The sequence below is a fragment of the Strix aluco genome, chromosome 7, assembly GCF_031877795.1.
Source record: "Strix aluco isolate bStrAlu1 chromosome 7, bStrAlu1.hap1, whole genome shotgun sequence".
Classification (NCBI taxonomy): Eukaryota; Metazoa; Chordata; class Aves; order Strigiformes; family Strigidae; genus Strix; species Strix aluco.
This window is the reverse complement of record NC_133937.1, coordinates 24,275,032-24,293,752: the sequence shown is the minus strand read 5'-3', so window position 1 is coordinate 24,293,752 and position 18,721 is coordinate 24,275,032. Positions and strand designations below refer to the sequence as shown.

General features: G+C 40.8%; 1 protein-coding gene and 1 long non-coding RNA gene across 6 annotated transcripts in view; one reads left to right on the top strand and one right to left on the bottom strand.

The window, feature by feature from the left end:
* BLNK (B cell linker) overlaps window positions 1-18,721 on the top strand; it is a 103,809-nt gene that overhangs the window by 42,261 nt on the left and 42,827 nt on the right. For 2 of the 4 annotated variants that reach the window (XM_074830999.1, XM_074830996.1), the window contains exon 1: window positions 11,783-11,970. The exons of the other annotated variants lie outside the window; for them this stretch is intronic. In XM_074830999.1, coding sequence (XP_074687100.1) covers window positions 11,924-11,970 — 47 coding nt within the window. In that variant the 5' untranslated portion in view covers window positions 11,783-11,923. Of the gene's footprint in view, window positions 1-11,782; window positions 11,971-18,721 lie in introns of those variants that run through there. 4 annotated transcript variants of the gene reach the window in all.
* LOC141925646 (uncharacterized) lies at window positions 442-11,641 on the bottom strand. 2 transcript variants are annotated; one of them, XR_012623898.1, is made up of 4 exons: window positions 11,512-11,641; window positions 7,250-7,312; window positions 7,059-7,123; window positions 442-2,404 (listed from the first exon to the last, which is right to left on the bottom strand). It is a non-coding gene; the product is annotated as an uncharacterized LOC141925646 (long non-coding RNA). The 2 variants fall into 2 exon arrangements; XR_012623899.1 differs by lacking the exon at window positions 11,512-11,641 and adding an exon at window positions 8,534-8,659.

Here is an 18,721-nt window from a genome sequence, read left to right as displayed (position 1 = left end):
ATGTATTTTACAGTCCTTATACCAGCTTTCCTGTTTTCCATTCTCCTCCACCCACTGCCATGGCACATTTTAGGTACTCTCAAATGATATCCTTGACAGAGCATTAAGTCTCAGTTTCTTCTTCACAATTCTGGCACTTCAGCTTCCCCAGACACCTGCTACCACAACTCTGTCATTTCTCCTATTTAGTTCCCCACTGCCTAGTTTCATGGCTTTTTATTATTTTACAAAGCTCTCAGAATACAGACAATAACCTAAAAATATCTTACCATTTCAGTTAATTTGCCTTACCATACATTTCACAAAAGTAATCAGATCCTTTTCTAAATCCCTGATCCGGCTGATATAATTAATTACCTTTATCAGTATGTATCTTCCTTATTTCATTCCTCTGGCTCAAGCAATAGTGTTCTGAAGAAATACACAGGAATACAACACATATTCATGCTGTTGCTTTAATGAATAGATATTACAGTTCAAGATCACAGAAGTAAAAGGATTGTTTGTATTGCTTGAAATGTCAGCATGAACTACTAGCTATATTCCTTTTATATTACTGGTACAAATAATGTTTAAGAAATTAATCATAACTAGATGATGTTTGTCCATATATAGCCCACAAATAGATAGATTTAAATATACTCTGAAAAAAATTCTGAAGTCAAATATTTCCTGTCATTATTTTGTCTTTTTAAAGAAACAGAAGTATGATTCACATGTACAGTTTCACAGGTATTCTCTGCTAGCTAATCCTTTTCCATGGATTTATTGAAGATTACAGATAAAACAAAAATTTCAACAATTTCAGCTTTTAACCAAAAGCAGTACTAAACATGTACAATATACCTCCATCACATTGGTACTTTATTGGTTTTTAGCTTAAAAAACCAAACAAACAGCAGCTCTAAACCACTGAAAAATAACAAATATAGCTTATTTCAGATCACAGACCAGAGCCCTTGCAGATGATGTCTTTCCAGCAACACTTCTCTGCCATCATCAAGGTGAATACGGTATCAGATTCTCTCTTAACCACATTGAGTAATGGGAATAAATTCTTCAGGATTAAAGACATAAATGGTCCAGAACCAGCCTAAGTCAAAACCCACACATCAGTATATATCTATAGTATATATCTATCATGTACCTTGCAGAGTCCACAGGACAGAACACCAGTTTCTGGGAAAGCTCCACTTTCTGTACAGATTTGAAGGGTTGTTCATTACAACCAATGAACCAAGAACATTTTGAAATGCAGCCCTATGGCGCAGGTCCAGCAGATACCTGGGCAGGCTTAGAATTTATTCTATACCAAGCTCAAAATTTTGTTCCTTTATTATGGCATTTCTTTCTACTCTAATATTCTTGAGTATTGGCTTACTTAAAGTAAAGCAATCCTGGGTCAGATCAAAGGTCTGATTCACATGACATTTGTGACATTAGCCTGCATCAGGTGTTTAAGGAAGATAAAAACGAGCACATGGGTGTGGGTGGGTGCCTCTGTGTGCACACGTATGAATAGTACGTCACTCACTGAGCTGGTGTAACACCCCAGTGGGCCATGCTGAAACAAATTTATGCTGTGAACTTTGATTCGGGAAAGTGTTGCTGGTATCAGTTCCACCAGGAATAAAAATAATAATAGAAATCTGTAATTTCTTTAAAAGCTCATGATACTTTGAGGAGTCTTTTTCATAAAAGAGGAAATTCTCCTGTGAACAGAATGATGAAAGTTAACGGACCTCAAGGAAGGCTTAAGCTTTAAAGAAATCACAACCCTTAAGGAAGAGATACCTTAAAACCCAATAATTTCTCCCTGGAAGACTCTAGTGTAGCACTATTGTCTTCCTATTTGCTAACTAATATGAACAGTTTATAGAAAAAACTATAAAAATAATATATACATTGTCAACAGTTTCAAATTACAAATAGTACATAGCAATCTAGTTTTCACTCATAAACATATTCCTGACTCAACATTACTGTGGCACTAACAGGACAATTTCGAATGTATAACATAACCCCAGGCAGATCTCTACAACACAGAGAAGGTTTAAGTACCCAAGTCCATGCTGCAGATGTTGCTAAAATTCACTAGTGTCCAGAAATTAAAAATCTCATAAGACTATCATCAATGTATATTATTTCCAAACTACCAGACAAAAATGTTCTTTAATCCCAAAATATTTTAGATTGTAATTTCCTCAGTGCAGTGATCTTCTTCTTGTTCTCTATTGGAACAACATATAATGAAAAGGAATAATTGTTTATGAATAGGACTACTATGTGCTACTGCAATGCAATGAATATTCAAATTTACATATAAGCATTTCTTTACATGTAGACTTCTATCAAATTTTCTTTCTTCTTTCACTTCTCCCTGAGTTCCCTTTATGTTTTAAACCTGAAGGGATGACAAAAAAAATAGAAACAGTTATTCTGAAACCCACTGTTTGATACTAAATGTAGAATTTTTTTCTCCCAATATACTCTGAGAGTAGAAAGATGCAGGCTCTTATGATCACAAACTTATGCAATAACTCTTTTAAATGCTGTACTACAGCAATAAATGCTTCAAAATAGGATATATAAAAACATAATAACCCACTGATGTAGTGTGACATTCTTATTCATCTGATACAGTTTTGCAGTCTTAATGCAATTAAAGTTACCAACTGTGTAAAAATATTCTTTGCATCAATTCACAAAATTTGCCGTCTTAGACAACAGAAAACTCTCATGGCTATAGTTACAAGTCTGAGCAATTTTTTGCCACAGAAGAGAGTATTCCATGAAACTTTATCTCATTTCACAGCCATATGGCACCTTTGGTCATAAAATGTTATCTTCTTATTATTTCAAATAGTAGTTTGCTACTTTTTTAATTAATAAGATAATTTCTTTCCTTAGAAATTCCCATATCTCCTTGATCTTTTTTTTTTTTTTGAAGGCGGTATTTCAAATCCACTATACTTTTGGGTAAGAAGGACTTTTGGAACTTTTTCTGTTCGGTGACATTTCTGCTCCCAGAACATAGTGTTAGTCAATTCCAGTTATCCCAGAAACAGAAGACAGCAGTTATAGGAAGATGGAAACACATGAAAACAGAAGAGACTACAGACAAAGGTATTATTCCTGTTCCTAAGCAGGAACAGGAAAATGTTCAGACAGCAATTATTATGGTCAGTGAAGCAGTGCAGGTTACCAAATTGTGCCAGAGAAAAGATGCACCAACCATTTTTCTCGTATTACAGGCCAGTGCAGGAAAGAAGAGGCTTAAAAACTATTGGTTTTTCAGCATTTTCCAGTTACTGAAGGCATCATTGTATGTTGAAAGAGTATCAGTGCTATACAAAAAAACCCTCATTTTAAGACATCTCTTTCATTTTGAAATTTGAAAACTTTGTGCAACCTTTTGTCTGCATAAATATGCACAGTGATTTTGTCAGCAGGGACACAAACGTATTTAGACCATCCACTGCCTATGTCTGAATTCTGACTGATTCTCAGTAGGCACAGGCAGAAAGCAAAGACACAAAATGTTTCTTCTCCCCCATCCTCCTCTGCCCCATGCAAGACTCATTCTCAATGCCAGGGCCAAATAATCCACTCAGCTAAGCACTCTCACGAAGGCTTCTTGGGTACCCTGCAGGGTAAATCCACATCCCAAACAGGACAGACAGGGAAGAAAACTTGTCCAAGATTTAATCCAGTTGCAGCAAGGGACGAGGAGGAAGGAGGGACAGGTATACAAACCCTGGAGAAAAGTCAGAAACAAGAGTGGCTTGCCAGTCTGCAAAGAAGCCCATGCCCCTACGCCCTCCCTCCTGTGGTTAGGATCAGAGCTAAACTAAAGCTGGCCAGTTACGAATATCTGTTGCAGTCACTCTTGACTGCTGAAAGGGGTAAGATTTGCAGGCCAGGCAGCAGCACTCTTGTTCAGAGTCACTGTAGCTGTCAGCTGGCTCCAACACAGATCACTGCCTCCAAGGCAATCTGACCTCAAACACTTTCAGTTTAACATTAAAAAAATTAGTCTGTCTGAAGGAGCAAATTTTGTGTTTCTGTGTGCACGTGGAACAGATGACAGTAAAACTGAAAAGCAGAAGTGCGGCTTTTTACACAGTGGGTTTGTCCCCAGAGAAATAAAACACATTTTCTCTGCAGGTGCTAAAACGAGTTTGCTCAGAAGCCCCTTCATGAGAAAATCCTACTAAATTTACTGTTTTCACATCTTTGCCTACCCTGCAGTACATGCCTACGTGTACGGCCTGTTTCCTCCAGTGAACCTAAAGACAAACTCAAATCCCATTCAATTAAATGTAAAGTTGCATTTTCAAATGCATCTCCCACTACTATTACTGTATGAAAAACTTTGAATATGTCATTTAGTATCCAAAGTGATAACAGATTAAAGCTTTAAGAATTCTAGGGGAGTTACTAGGAGTCTTCCAAAATTAATACTATGGCATTCAGCCATTTGACCTACAGTGAGGACCCTAAAACTTCTGAGAATTAGTATTATTTAAAAATACTTGGACAGAAAAGTACCTTCCTCTCATCTGCTAAGACACAACTAAAGGCTCACAACTAAAGGCTCACATGTAACTTTTCCTGTACAAGTAGTGTTTTCTAGTTTAAAACATCTTAGACGCATCCTGGAAATGGAAAAAAATCATTCAAATAGACTAGTTAATGAAAGTCTGGGAGCAATGATTGGAAAAAACAGAGATGTATTATTTTAAACATCAAGCACCCGTGTTTCACCTGTTTATACCAATCAGTAAATAGTAAATACCGAGAATGTCATGAGAAATCATGTTCCATAAACTCATGGTTTCCAAATACCAGCTATGGGACACTGAACAGTAGGTTAAGTAGGCAGTGTATCAACTGAAATAGAAATCAAGGGGAAAAAAACCTATGTCTAAATTGGCATAGTTTTAAACAATAGAGTTTGAGTGTTTTTTTGGCCTAGTACCAGCTCCCACAAATTTGCATTCAGACCCATATGATCATGCACAAAACCTTCCCAGGCGGCATGTGACAGTCTACTGCTAACCCTCTGTTTCCCCTCCGCTCTTCATCCCCACAGTGTATTGCTGGCACATCTTCCTACATATATTCTGAAAGCAGAAGAGAACAAATATATACAATATACTTGAAAATAGCAGGCCTTTAGGAAAAAGTCAAGCCTGCAACATGGCTACAGATTCCAGTTCAGATTCAGGTGGTACGAATTTGGGCTGTTTTCCAATCCAGATGTAGGTGGAATCAGTCTGGGCTATTTTCACTAAACCTCCATAGCCTTTATAAAGAGAACTGTAGCATTTACTGACTTTCATGTGAACACAGACAGATCAAGCCAAATTCCTCCTACTGACCAGCGACATTTACATTCACATTACACTGCTTCCATGGTTGAAGCTCCCACCTTTAGTGCTATCCCAGTAGTAGCATGAAGTCAGAGCTCAAGCAGTAGACTCAGATTTTAGAGACCTTTACGTATGAATAAATACTCTCTTTGAAGCAATTATCAGAGTCTGAGAGAGATTTAAGACAGCATGTAGATACAGGCAGGAAGAAGTACCTCTGAGCTAGGTCCTCAAGACAGTAAGATCGGACAGATATTTTGAAGTGAATTTTCAATCATTTTACATATTGCTCAGGAGAGCTTATGTTGCTGCTCTTTTGTCAGGAATTCCTGAAGGAGAAGCCAAGCAAAAGCTCACGAAGCTGTCTTTTACAGAGTAAAACATGCAACATCTTGTGGTTTTCCACATTCCCCAGAAGTGGGGAAGTCAAAATGAAAAAATACAGTAGCTACTTGGCAAGACAGGTCATACATGAAATCCACTTGAAGAAGTCTTTCCTATAAAGAGCAGTTATATCCTTGACTCCTGAGTACTTCTAAGAAAACATTTTGGCATGATCTTCTCTATTAATGTTGGAGACAAAATTTTGCTAATTGAGAAGGGGTTAAGAAATGAGTTTTCTAGCACGACTGAGAAAAAGTAAGTCTTACATGGTCATGTTATGAATAAAATTAAAACCTGGTTATCAAACTAATTGCTTATTTCAAATCAGGTTTCTCATCTGGTTTACATACATTGAAGGCACTAGACTGTATCTATGAGCATTAATGCAATCTGTAAAAAATAGCTTCCTCTTGAAATAGTCATGCATAGTTCATTGAGATCCTTTGATGCAGCACTGTCTCCTCAAAGCATTAAAAATAAGTAAACATTTAAAGGATTTACTGTAAATTGATGTTTTAAACTAAACTATTTGTCATTCTTTTTATTCACCTTCTCATTGCTAAATTTTATGCTACATGACACAGTTTACAATTCTCTGCTTTTTATTTCAACTGTGTGAAATCCTAGCAGTTCAGAAATGGCAACTGAGAGCCAAGGCTGTACCTATATACTGGCTTGGACTTTGCACACTTTCCTGCAGCTTGATTGCTCATCTCTCCTGTGTGCCACAGCTCCTGCCCGGGACACATTCCTAGGGTTTCTTGTCATGCAGAGGAGGCTACAGGCAGATGCTGCTGCATCATGGAGCCTTGTCCCGCTATGCAGTCAGTATGTGGCTTCTGCTGCCAACCCAGACCAGGAACTCAAACAGGCCCCTAGGCTCCCTAGACTAAACATAGTCATAATCTGTAATTCACGTTAAGACAATGGCATGAATGGTCTCCATGAAAAGGTGTTAGCATCAAAGCATATGAATTTAAAAGGAAGATATGTACAGCTGATATTTTATAGAATATTTAACATTGTAATACAAATATTAATTACATTAGTAATTCAGCAGGAATTCCTAACTCCAAAATCATCATACAAACCATGTACTGGAAGGTATTAAACTAGAGAGCATTAATTTCAGTGGAAATCAGAAAAGACAGTCAGGAGTCAGAGAGAAACCTTCAGCCAAGAAAAACCACCAGTCTTGTGTCAGGGATAGCAGTCAAACTCTGGATTTTGCCTAATGGTTTCTCTACAACAATTGGCTCTGTGTGAAGATGCTTGTTCTGATCTAGGGACACCACTTACCAAGGACTAAAATGCTTCAGACAAGTCGTCCAATCCCTTGTTTCTGTGCTACAGGAGTTTTCCATCTAGTCGGAGAAGCAAAGTGAAACCATAAATGATCTTAATAGGGTATAGAAAACTGGAGCCCTTAGTAAACAGGAAATATCTGACAATTCACAGCAAATTTTGACCAAATAAGGTGGGATACTCACAGTCTCAGAGAGAGTTTGTTCCACCGAGTCTGGTTTTGACCGTACCTCGATGACCTCACAGCTCTGAAATAGAAACCAGAACACGCCACCAGCGTGAGGCAGCATGTACAAGGAATGAGCCAGAGGGAAACAAATAGCAGAAAATAGCAGACGAGTATAAAATAATTTTGGTTTCTGAACATACAAGATAAAGAAGTTGCTTTTTAAAAATCTTTTTATTTATGAGCATAAATGGAGTATTACACAGTCATACTGGGAGACGATCAGAGAGACAAACCCTGACTAAGCCACAACACTTGCAGTGATGAGGAAATCATGTTGCAACAGTCAGTGGCATTTAGGAAATCTGTCCAAGCATTTAGAAGGTCTTTTCCAAAATTTCAATGGCATTTTGAGCATCAAAAATAAAAATAAAAAAGCAAGCATATTCTGTGAACCATCCTGCCAGGGGACTTTACTAGCAAATCCTGCACTACCTGTGTTAAGTAATGGTGCCAGGAATTTATCCTGTATCTTTTGTAGCCATATACAGGAAAATAAAGTTAGTGGCTATCTACATAATCACAAAAATGGCAGAGTCTGTGTGAATACAAGTTCTTAAAACATTAGATAAGAAAATACCATTTAGGTAAAGGGCTTGAATGATGATGTTCCAGAAGACCAGTACTGTGGGAACACCTCTGCAAAAAGTCTAATCCAGGATATCAAGGTACATTCCTGTGGGACACCATTATGCCCCACGTCCCTGGCACCTGTCCCTCAGCTGGGCGGCATGGGCTGGTCCAGGCTGCCAGGCCATGCCCCAGCAGGCAGCAGCACTTTCCAGCTGGTGACCATGCATCCCACACTGTCCCCCCTTGGCCCCAGATGTGCCAGGGAGCATGGAGGTGGCACAGGCATTCCTCAAAACAAATCCCCCTCTGCCAAGAATGGGACTCATGGCTGAGGAGGAGGGTTTCATGTTAACCATCACTATGGTCAAGATGCCACCCACGTGGTAAAACAAATCCCAGTTCCTCTTTGGCATTCTCCAAATGAGCATATTAGGTCAGAGAGGGACAGTTGCTGGGGTTGCAACTACAAAAATAGCATGACATTATGTTCTCTGCATGGCTCAAACCTGCCACTGCCTCCAGGCCGTCCCAGGGCTCCTGAAGAGGAAGCAGGGTGTTTCCTGGAGTGGGGGTTAGTAAAGCCCTGACCCCTCTCCAGCCGGAGTCCCCAGAGACACCATTTTGGGGTGATGAGTAACTCTGGAGGGATGGAGGAACTGCTGCCACTCACCTGCCCCATTCCTGCCCCATCTGCAAACTACAGTCCACTCCTCGCCATATGGACTATACAAAAATCCTTGTGACCACAGACAGGATCAGTCCCAATACGGGCCAGAAGTTTGGACTCTGAAACCACCTGCTGCAAAAAAAGAAGAGGCCTAGGGCTGTTTGGAGGGGCTTGGGCATGTCCTTCTTTATTTAAGCTTTTTCTCTAGTGGTTATCCTATCTTATTGCACCCAAGCAAACTTTCTCAACACCAGGGTAGATGGCCAGATAGGCTGATTTGAAAGCAGACCAGAGAGAGCAAAGGAGGCTGCAGTCGTTTTCTGGTGAGGCTACACTGTTTAGAACCAGATGTTTTTGATCCATCTGCACATTTAAAATGGGGAAGAGGAGGAATTTCACAGTAACTAGAAAGACTTTGTTTCACATTTGGGGGAGGGTGGCTTCCTTTTCTTAATTTCAGGACTGCAGTTGACTCTCTATTGCCTTCCCAGGAACAGCATATTCCAAGGTGGCCATGAGAAACCGCTCTCTCAGATGCCTTGGGTTTAAGATAACTGTGGGATACTGGGTCCTGTATGTGCTTTTTGGGGAGGAAGGGGCTAATTTATTCTTTGCCCATGTTTGGCATGAGCAAAGAGGGCCAGTCTATGCCACATCCCCTGGTACTAGTGACCTCTGCTAATTCTAGGCCAGGACTCTTCTCTCCAAGAAAAACTTCCAGTGCCAGTGTGTCTTGGTAGGAATGGATACAAACGAAAGATATGCCCTGCCTAAGCATTCAGAGGGCCAGGGCTGCGAGGACAAGCATTTAGCTCCTTTCCCTGTACTGCTTTCCAAACAGGTAAAAACAAGCCCTGATGGAGTAGTAGGAAAGGGTTTGGGGTTTTTTGGCTACAGAATGCTTGTAGATATTCAAGTGAAGCAGGGCTATGCATTGGGCCATGTGTATACATGGAAGAAGCAAGCAAGCTGAGGTATGACCAGTGGACAGGCCTCACAGCAGATGCCACAAAATCCCATGAAAAAGCCTTGTGCAATGGAGACTGCCTTAGGAGTAACTTCTTGGCAGCAGTACTAGTCTAAGCAGTCACACAGCCTATTCCTCCCACCCTGTGCTGCACCCTCACAAATATCTGTGCACCACATCAAATCAAGGAACCGATGCAGTTAAAACTCCCTTTTTTGCAACTTTTTGCTAGATTGTTTGTAGTGGACTCCTTCCCCAATCCATTTCACTGCACAGCTACACAAACACATGGGCCAGCAGATCACAGGGATGAGAGATCCTGCGTTAGCCATGCTGTCACCAAGCCCTGAGTGCTGGGGACTCGGGGACTGCCCTGAGCACGAGGCATCAGCAACGGCCCCTTCCCAGGAGCAGCGAGGTGACAGCGCTGCGAGGACAGGCGTGAAAGCCCTCCGCACCAGGCACTGCAGAGCATTAAAACTAAACCTGTAAACTGTTGAGTCAGGAAGAAACAAGGCGAAACCAGCATGGCAGTGCAAATGACAGGCTGCCACCAAGGATCTCAAAGGGAAACCGTCTGGGATTTCTGCGAGTCAGGCAAGAGGCAGTTGTTGTGTAAGAGAACTCCCTGCAGGAGCCTAGTGAGCAAATCCCATGTTCTGATACATGTTTAGATACAGCAAGAAGATTATGTAAGCAAAAAGTAAAGCGACACCGCAATTTATTTACATCCACTTCTTCACATTGCCAGAGTGTTAATTTTAACAAATTGAAAATTAATTTAATTTTCAAATTTAATTTTTAGGGAGTAAAATTGCAAAGGTGTCCCGTTCATAACCAGATACAATGCATGGTGGAATTCCAAAGTTTTGTGTAACTAACAACATTCAACATTATTACGTTATTCCTTAAAGCCCACAAACTTTATAAGATATCCCAAAAAGGGCATTTTGTTCACTATGGGCCCTCCCTAGAGAAATACTGTATGCAAATATCGAGTAATTTCCATGTTGAAAGCTTAGAGACCAGAAATGTCACCCATGCCAAGATCAGAGCAATACTGTTATCAAAGACACAAATCTCATGGCAGGCTGTTTCCCCGGAGTCATCTGCACTAACCAGGAAAGCCAGTTTTGCTGTTACATTTTCGCAAGAAAAAACTATAGTCGGTACAATCCGGGGAGAAGACACATCCATGTGAAAATCTAGCCTAAGTGGCAATGAGAATCTCCCCAAGAAGTAACTTTGCGTGTCCTCAAAACATATTCTACTTATCAAAACATATTAACATGATGCAGATGTACGTTTTTTAAAAAAGAATGAGTAGGTTTCCTGACTAGACCAGCCTTAGCTTATAAACTAAACAACAGACAGGGCAAAGATACAGAAAGAGAGGAACAGGAGCCATCCTCCAAAGGTGTGGAATTCAAATTAATCAGCACTTCATGATAAAGGCTGAACATGAATATCTGCTACATTGCCCATCAGAAGCAAGCAGCTGCCTATAAAGTTCATCTTTAAAGAGGAAAAAATGGTTGAGCCCAAAACTAAGCAAAAAAATCCCAGGCTCGGAGATATCAGAGCCGTAAAACACAAGTCAGCTGCCTACATCTTGGGTGGGAATGGCCTTGCCTACATCCCTGGAAGGACCAGGGTTTGTTCCTGCCTTAGTTCAAGAAACAGGGTGAGGAAGCGTTTTTTCCCCCCTTACAATTATATTCAAAAGGACGGGGTTAACAGAATGGTTTTCTCTAGCTTTGCTGGAGAACGTCTGGGAAGGGAAAAGCTCCCACGGCAGCATGTTGCTACCTGGCACATCTTCACCAGGAAGCGCTGAGGAGTGGGGAGGAGAGGGGAGTCAAGCGCCTGCATCGCTCGCCGCCGGCTGCGCCCTCACCTGGGGCTGGACAGGCCCCCGCGAGCGGGTTCCCTGGCCCTGCCACAGCCCCGACGGGGACCCCCGACCCCCCATCTAACCCGCTGTGGCACCAGGGCACCCGAACTGCTGGCTCACCTTTCTCCCAGGCCAAACCAGAGCTTCCCTAAACGCTCCGGCAGGTCTAAAGGGAGGAGCGGATTAGCGAGGCCTCGCGTTGCCATTTCCAAAGGCTCCACCTCGGCTGCCGGTGCCGCAGCCACCTGTGCGCGGGGCCGGGCCGGGCCGGGCCGGGCCGGGCCGGGCCGGGCCGGGCGGGGCGGGGCGGGCGCCCGAGCACCGGGTCCCTCCTCCGCCACCGCCCGCGGGTAGGACGGAGAGAGGCTTCCCCAGCCCGGCACGGCAGCGATTTAACCCAGCGGGGGCATTATTGGCAGACGAGTTTTCGCCGCGCTCCGAGTCGTGGTGCTGGGAGGGAACCGCGCCCGGCGGGAGGAAGCGGCCGCGCCGGCAGGTGCCGGGCCGGGAGGGGCGCGGTGGGTCCCGGAGCATGGACAGGCTGAACAGGCTGACCGTGCCGGCCGGCGAGAAGCTCAGGTAGGGCCTGGGCCGCTCGGGGTCTGCCCCGCGGGTGCGGAGCGGGGCTGTGCGGGGGCTCGTGCGGGCACGGCGCCGGGGGGGCGGGGGGACCGGCAGCCGCGTCCCGCGCTGGGGCTGGGGGCGGTGGGACAGGCGGAGGCACAGGGAAGTTGGCAGAAGTTTTAGAGTGCCACGGAGTTACTGCTGGTCGCCAGGGCGGCGCAGGGAAGGGCGGCAGGTGAATACAGGTCTGGGGCGACTAATCGGACGCAGATTTCAAAGCAAAACGTGTGTCTGTTTCATCTGCAGTGAAATAAGGAAGACTTTCTAGGTGTCTCTTTTCAAAACTGTAAGAAAATAGTCTTTGACTCACTGAGATGTATGAGCCTTATGCAAATTAGAAAAAAATAATTAATTGCTTAATGGTTTAATCAGAGTGTCCTCTGAAGATGGCTTTTTTACTTAAGTTCTGTAATATTTCCTGATCTTTGAAATAACTGGTGGAGTAGAGGGAACTGGAAAACGGGAAATGTTCCTGAATGAAGGAGAACAATGTTAAATACAGGGTTTGAGAGGAAAAAAGCAGAAGCTGACCATTACTGAAGTATTTTTAGTGTGACTTGAATGGTGTGCTGGTGGAGTTGGCACCTCAAGACTCTTTCATCGTGACTTTTTTCTTTTTTTTCCTGAATAGTTAAAAGAAGTCCTGTTTCAGATTAAAGTAGCATGGAAACTTTTTCTTCCCCTGAAAAATAAGAATAAAATACTGAAAAATATTTTTTCCTAACATAACTCATACTTAAGCACACAATACTAATTTATAAACCATTCTCAAGTTGCTCCCTCTCACCAGAAGCTTTCATGCACATCAGAATAATCCCTTGTAAAGCTAATTTTGTTGGACTGACATTTCTTGACACCTACTCTCTCCATACTGCCGAAATACTGGTGAGGGAGTGTGGACTTGAAGACCTGCAATGACTCTTACATTCCTCAGCCAGGCATGCCTGATAAAAGCCTGACAGGCTGCATCCTACAGCCCAAGCAAGATCTCTGTGGAAGGCTCAATGGGCAGGGGGAAAAAGACAGTGAGTTTCCTCGTTGTCTGCAATTTATCACCTTAAATAGTTTTAAATGGTCTAAATGGTGTCAGGGCTCAATGTTGGTCTGAGCTAGCTATCTCAAGATAATAAGCTGAGTGATAACAATGGAAAGCTTGATGCCCTCAAGTCAGTTACTGGTACATAAAGAAATAAAATGCACACTCTGTGCTGTGATAAAATTGTAGCTGGGATGCATCTTCTGCACCTTTGCAAATGATTAAAGCAGGATTACTTTCAAATATACAGAGGGGACCTACATGTGAGGGTTATGATGGTCCACAACTTGTTCGTGAACTAATTCAAAAGCCCTAAACAGGAAAGGCAGCCATTACACCCGGGCTGCATCTTTACGCTGGCTGATATTATTCATCTCGTCTGAAGCTTTAATACTGTTAGAAAATAAGGAAGAGGCAGAGGTAGCTCTGCTTTCCTGTATTATCTTGAAGTATTAAAGGCTACTTTTTCTCATCTTCTCATGGCCAATTCATCCTAGTTGTGCAAGGAGCATAGGAGCACGCATTTCTCAAATGTTCTCACTGCATGCAGTGGAATGCATGCGCGCTTTGATTTGAGCATGTTGAAATACCTCCTTAGACAGAAACCTGGATATTTGGCTACATGATCTTACTACAGTACCAGGATTTTTAAAAACTTAAGGCAGAACTTTCCATAAGTACATACTGATAGTATAAATTTAGGAGATGTGCAAATATAGGAAGAGATCAGCATAACATGACGACAGCCTTTTCTTCCTTCTTTGAAATGGCTGAATACCCCCTTGCACTATGTGCCTTGTTGACAGTGCAGTTGACTTCCTAATACAGGCTCCTCTCTACATGGAAGACACATAGATGGTTCGGAGTTTAATGAATGCTATGTGAACGAAACAGTAACGTTAGAAACCCACCTTCCTCCATATGCCAAGATGCAATGCCAAGAAATATCCCGACCAAACATAGTTTCAACTGGTGTGATGATAGTTCACGTTTTTCTAAAGACAGCTTTCTTAAAATTTCTGCTTTGTAGCAGCAAAAATTAAAGTAGCACTGTTGTTGAGTCAGTGTCTGAGAGTAGAGCTTTTGATTTTTTTTAAGAGTAGATCTGAAAAACTAGGTATTATGTGGTTTTGCTAAGCTCATCTATTCTCCATGGATATATTTGAGCCTACCAGACATAGCTTTTTGTTGCATTAGCAAGTCTTACGTCAAACCTGAATTCTTAACATATTCCATTTGTTTGTTTATTGCAACAATAAGAACTATAAGTGTTCTTATATGCCTCTAACTACCATGTTGTGGTATGGACATTGTTTGCAGTTAAGTCACTCAACTAACTGTAATATCAGTTGGATAGGAATGCTGGAACTTCATGGAATTCCAGTATTATTTTTATATAGTTTTTGTTATAAGGTATGCACAGTATTATACAGGTTTTTCCTCAGAGTATGTTGTGTGTACTAATTTCTTCCATATAGTCAGGAAAAATAAATTCCAAGGCTTAGTTATTTACCATGAGATAAAGTAATTTATGTGCTGCATGCAAATAATCTGGTACTTTGAATGGTTTTCTAAAATGTGGAATGAATACATGAGCAATAGCCATGCTGCCGTGGCAGGCTCTAGTGTGCCTTGATTTCAGCCTGAACTTCCGAAAAAAAAAAATTATGCTGCAAATGTATACATATATAGATGCACTGATATCAGGGATGGTAGGTGGCAAAGGTAACAGGAAGTTAGCAACTCAAAAGATACAGCACTAGATTTTCAGATTCTTTTGTGGTTCAGCTTCCTTAGACTATGAGGCTATGATTCCTGGTCTTTAAATAATTTCCAGCTGCTATATGTGACTCTGTTATAGTATCTCTTAGACTTGCTGCATTTTTTTATTATGACCACAAACCTTAATAATGACCCTCTGCTCATAGCTGTCTTTAGCTGTGTATCACAAAGTCCTTTTCAAAGGCATCATTACCAACACCACTGCAGTGACGGGCAAGCCATGGCACGAACCAGAAGTGTACCACATACTTTCACTTGCCTAAGGTCATGCAGCCAACAACTTCCAGATTGCAAACAAACTTTTCCAAGAGCACAGTTTCACGTTCATTTCAGATGACTTCATTAATTTACAGCAGTTCTTCCCCCCAAAAAACCCTTCAAGTCACTGTCTCCAACCATAACTCCCAAATGAAAAGCAAGTGAAAAAAAAGCAACTGACTTTTTTTCTCAAGTTGGACAAGTGTGTCTGTTTATTTGCAATATTTTCCTTTAACATCCCTTGCTAAGCAGGAGGGTTTAAGTCCTAATTCCATAAAATCAAGAGGAGTTTCCTTAAGGCCTGAATGTCTCTTAGCTGTCTATCAAATTTGAAGGTATTTATGGTCTTCTCTAATTTTCTACTGACAGAGATAGCTTGACTGTAACTACTAGGTCTTTTCATTACCAGAGAATTTTTTGCTACTGTTTCCTCTTTAAAGTGTATAAGCAGAAAACTAATTCATTTGGGAGTGAAATGATATTTAACTGTAAACTGATACCTTCTATGTATAGGATGTTTTATCATAGAGAATATTTACTTTTTGAGAAAATGGGGAATTTCTGAGCGTTAGTTTGGCACTGTAAGAAAATATTTTATTACAGTAGTTGTACTAATTTCTGTTAATAGTTAATTGTAGCAAACAGACTTAGAAGCTTAATCTCTTTTTCTTCAAGTCAAATTTTAATGTAGTTTATTGCATCAATGGACTTGAACAAGACAAAAACCAAAAATAAACTCAAGCAGGAAAGAAACTGATGTTTCAAAGTAAACTAGAGAATGCTGCCCGTGACCAAACTGGGTGCCAAAGTCCACATCCAACTTTAACGTCTTTTCCCCTTTTCAGTTATATAGACTTCGGGGAAAACACTATGCAAATGCCCAGTTACTTGTACGTTGCTCAGTGGTCTAAAGGCCCAAATCAGAACTGTTCTACATATGAGATTTTTCCAGACCAAGCCCTTCTAGTTGCTCATTGCTTTCTCTTCTGCACAAGTCATGACCCCCTCGCTTCTGCTCTTTCTACCTGCTCTATTCTTCTCCTCTTTCTAGCAAAAGTCTAATTTGCCTCCACCCTCACTCCCAACAACATAATAGCTGTGAAGGTCTTCTGGGAATGCACCCTTTGCCACTTCCAGCAGCCCTCAGTCTCAGCTTCCAATATCTCCTGACAACTTTCCACTGCACAGTGACACTTTATCACGACAGCAGCTTTTGTGGTGCACCCACATTTTAGCTCAACAAAATGTAGGCTGAATGTAAGGTCACATGAAATCAGTGTCTACAGTATGCAGTCTTTAACGTTGAATTTCACAGGCATGGGGAAAAGGAGGTCACCAGCTATGTTTGCTGTGCTGCTAAGTAAAAACAAAAGTTCTTTCTGTGGGATTGTTAGGTCCAGTTTGCCATACAAAGCATGGGATAGAGATTATACAGCTTTATTATTTAATCACAATTTCCTGTAGCTTTCTGTCAGTTTAAACAGTTCATGAATCTCTCTCACCTCTGGACTTTGGAATGGAATGAGATATGAAATGTAAACTTCCCCAAATACTGCTGTAAAAATCCCTTCTTTTACCCCTCCATGTGACTTTTCCAGTCAAATCCTCCTGCTGCTTCTCCCTCTGACCTCGCTTCAGCATAGCATAGCCTCCACCCCATCTATATTTGTTCTCCTTTCTTCCTTTCTCTCTGCATAAGCATTTCATTCTAACAATCCCTTTAAAGGTTTTTTTCATGCTTATCATCCTTCTCTCCAGCTATGGCATCTTGCCTAGACCAATCTCCAAGCTTCGCAAAAAAAACACACACAAAAACCCCCCAAAACACCAACACCCCCAAATCAAACATCAAAACAAACAAAACCCCATAAAAACCTACTTTTTTTTTTTAAACCTAAATTGCCACATAGTAAATTATTTTCATACAGAATTTCCTGCCTATGATGCTGTTTATAGAAAAGTATGTTTAAGTGTGACTGTGATGCACCTTTGTTTTAAATGAAAATATGGCAATGTGGACAAAATGATGCGGTGTAATATTGAAACTATGATGAAAATCCCTTGTTTAATCTTTGTATGTAGGCAGCAGTGTAAGAGTATAGTCAGTTCACAAGACTAGCTATGCTTGTATAGTACTGTGGTTTCATTCTACTTGTGATGGCAAAATTGTTCAGTTACTGGCATAGCTTATTGCACGACTGCCTCATATGCACACTGATCCAAATAAAATTAAGTCTTTTAGTTGTTTTGCCAAAATAACTGTCCACTGTTGGAGCATTTGCCAACCACAGCAATCACAAATTACATCGTTTTAGGCCTGTGACTGTCAGTTATTCAGCAAAAACGTAGTAATATAGATTGGATCCAAAGACTTGCTTTTATTTTTTTTTTAAAGTCAATCGTAAATGATCAATAGCCAAGCAAATAACTCAATAAATTAATTTTCTTGGCCAAAAAATAAAACATTCTAGCAAACTTGGCATAACCAATTTTCACCATAGTTTAAAACTATACCCCATACAGCTGTGCGGACTGCTAGATATTAAATCATAATATGACATTACAGGTACCCAGTGATATGTTGATCCCAGAACAAAACAATTTTTGTGTTTTACAGAATCATTCAAACCCTACGTACTGCACACTACATCACAATGTGATAGATGCTTTTCTTTTGGAAGGCAAATATGACGATCATAGAATGTTGCAAAAAAAAAACCCCTCCGTGCTGTTACAGCTTCTGTCAGCCATAACAGTGTTGGAAAACATTAGATTATCAAGAGGGAGAAGAAGAGTTCCCACACTGGTAGAAATTGCTGTAAATACCTCTTCATTTGAAAAAAAGTATTGTTTTTAGTGGCTTCTTTTTCACCTTGGAAAATGCCTCTGCTATTTGATTATCTGTCTGATAGTCTTTGGAAGCAAAGCTCTTGTAAGTCAACAGTTGGAAAAGTTAATCAGGAGTAATGGAATCAAGTTTTAGTTTGGCTTTTGGTGAATTTAGTTTTGGAAAACCATTTAACCTGATCAAAAATCCTGACTAACCATCTTCAGGGTTGTAATAGGCCAGACAAGATATAACTGGAACACTTCTAAATATCCTAAGAATTCCATTGATTTTGCTTTCTGTTTAAAGAATTAGTGAAATCTGGAATTTCAACACTGCAGGTAGTTCCAGCATTGTGACCAAACCTAGAGGAAAAAATAAGATTTCAATTATCTGCAGAACAGAAACTGAAAAAAATGACAACTTAACATTCACAATGTTACATTAACTGAAATTTTTGACATTGAAAAAATTTGAATGTTTCTTTTTAGCTTGTTGTACCAGTATAGTTCAAGATTAAACTGTGCTTTTCCACTGTAGCACATTACTGTATGCCCACTGCAATGAGGGAAATTGGTGAGCCACTGCATTTGATGTATTTAATGGAAAAGCCTTAACACTACTTATTCTACAGGTGAAGTTTGACTGCAGGAATCAGAGTAATTTTTAGCCACCTTCAGATGGCTACATCATCTTTTGCAGATGATTTATGAGTTCCTGATCATTAGAAAAGAACGTATCTGCTCTACGTAGTTTTTTTTTTTCTTTACATGTTTTATGTGGTTTTTAAAATGATTGCTGCA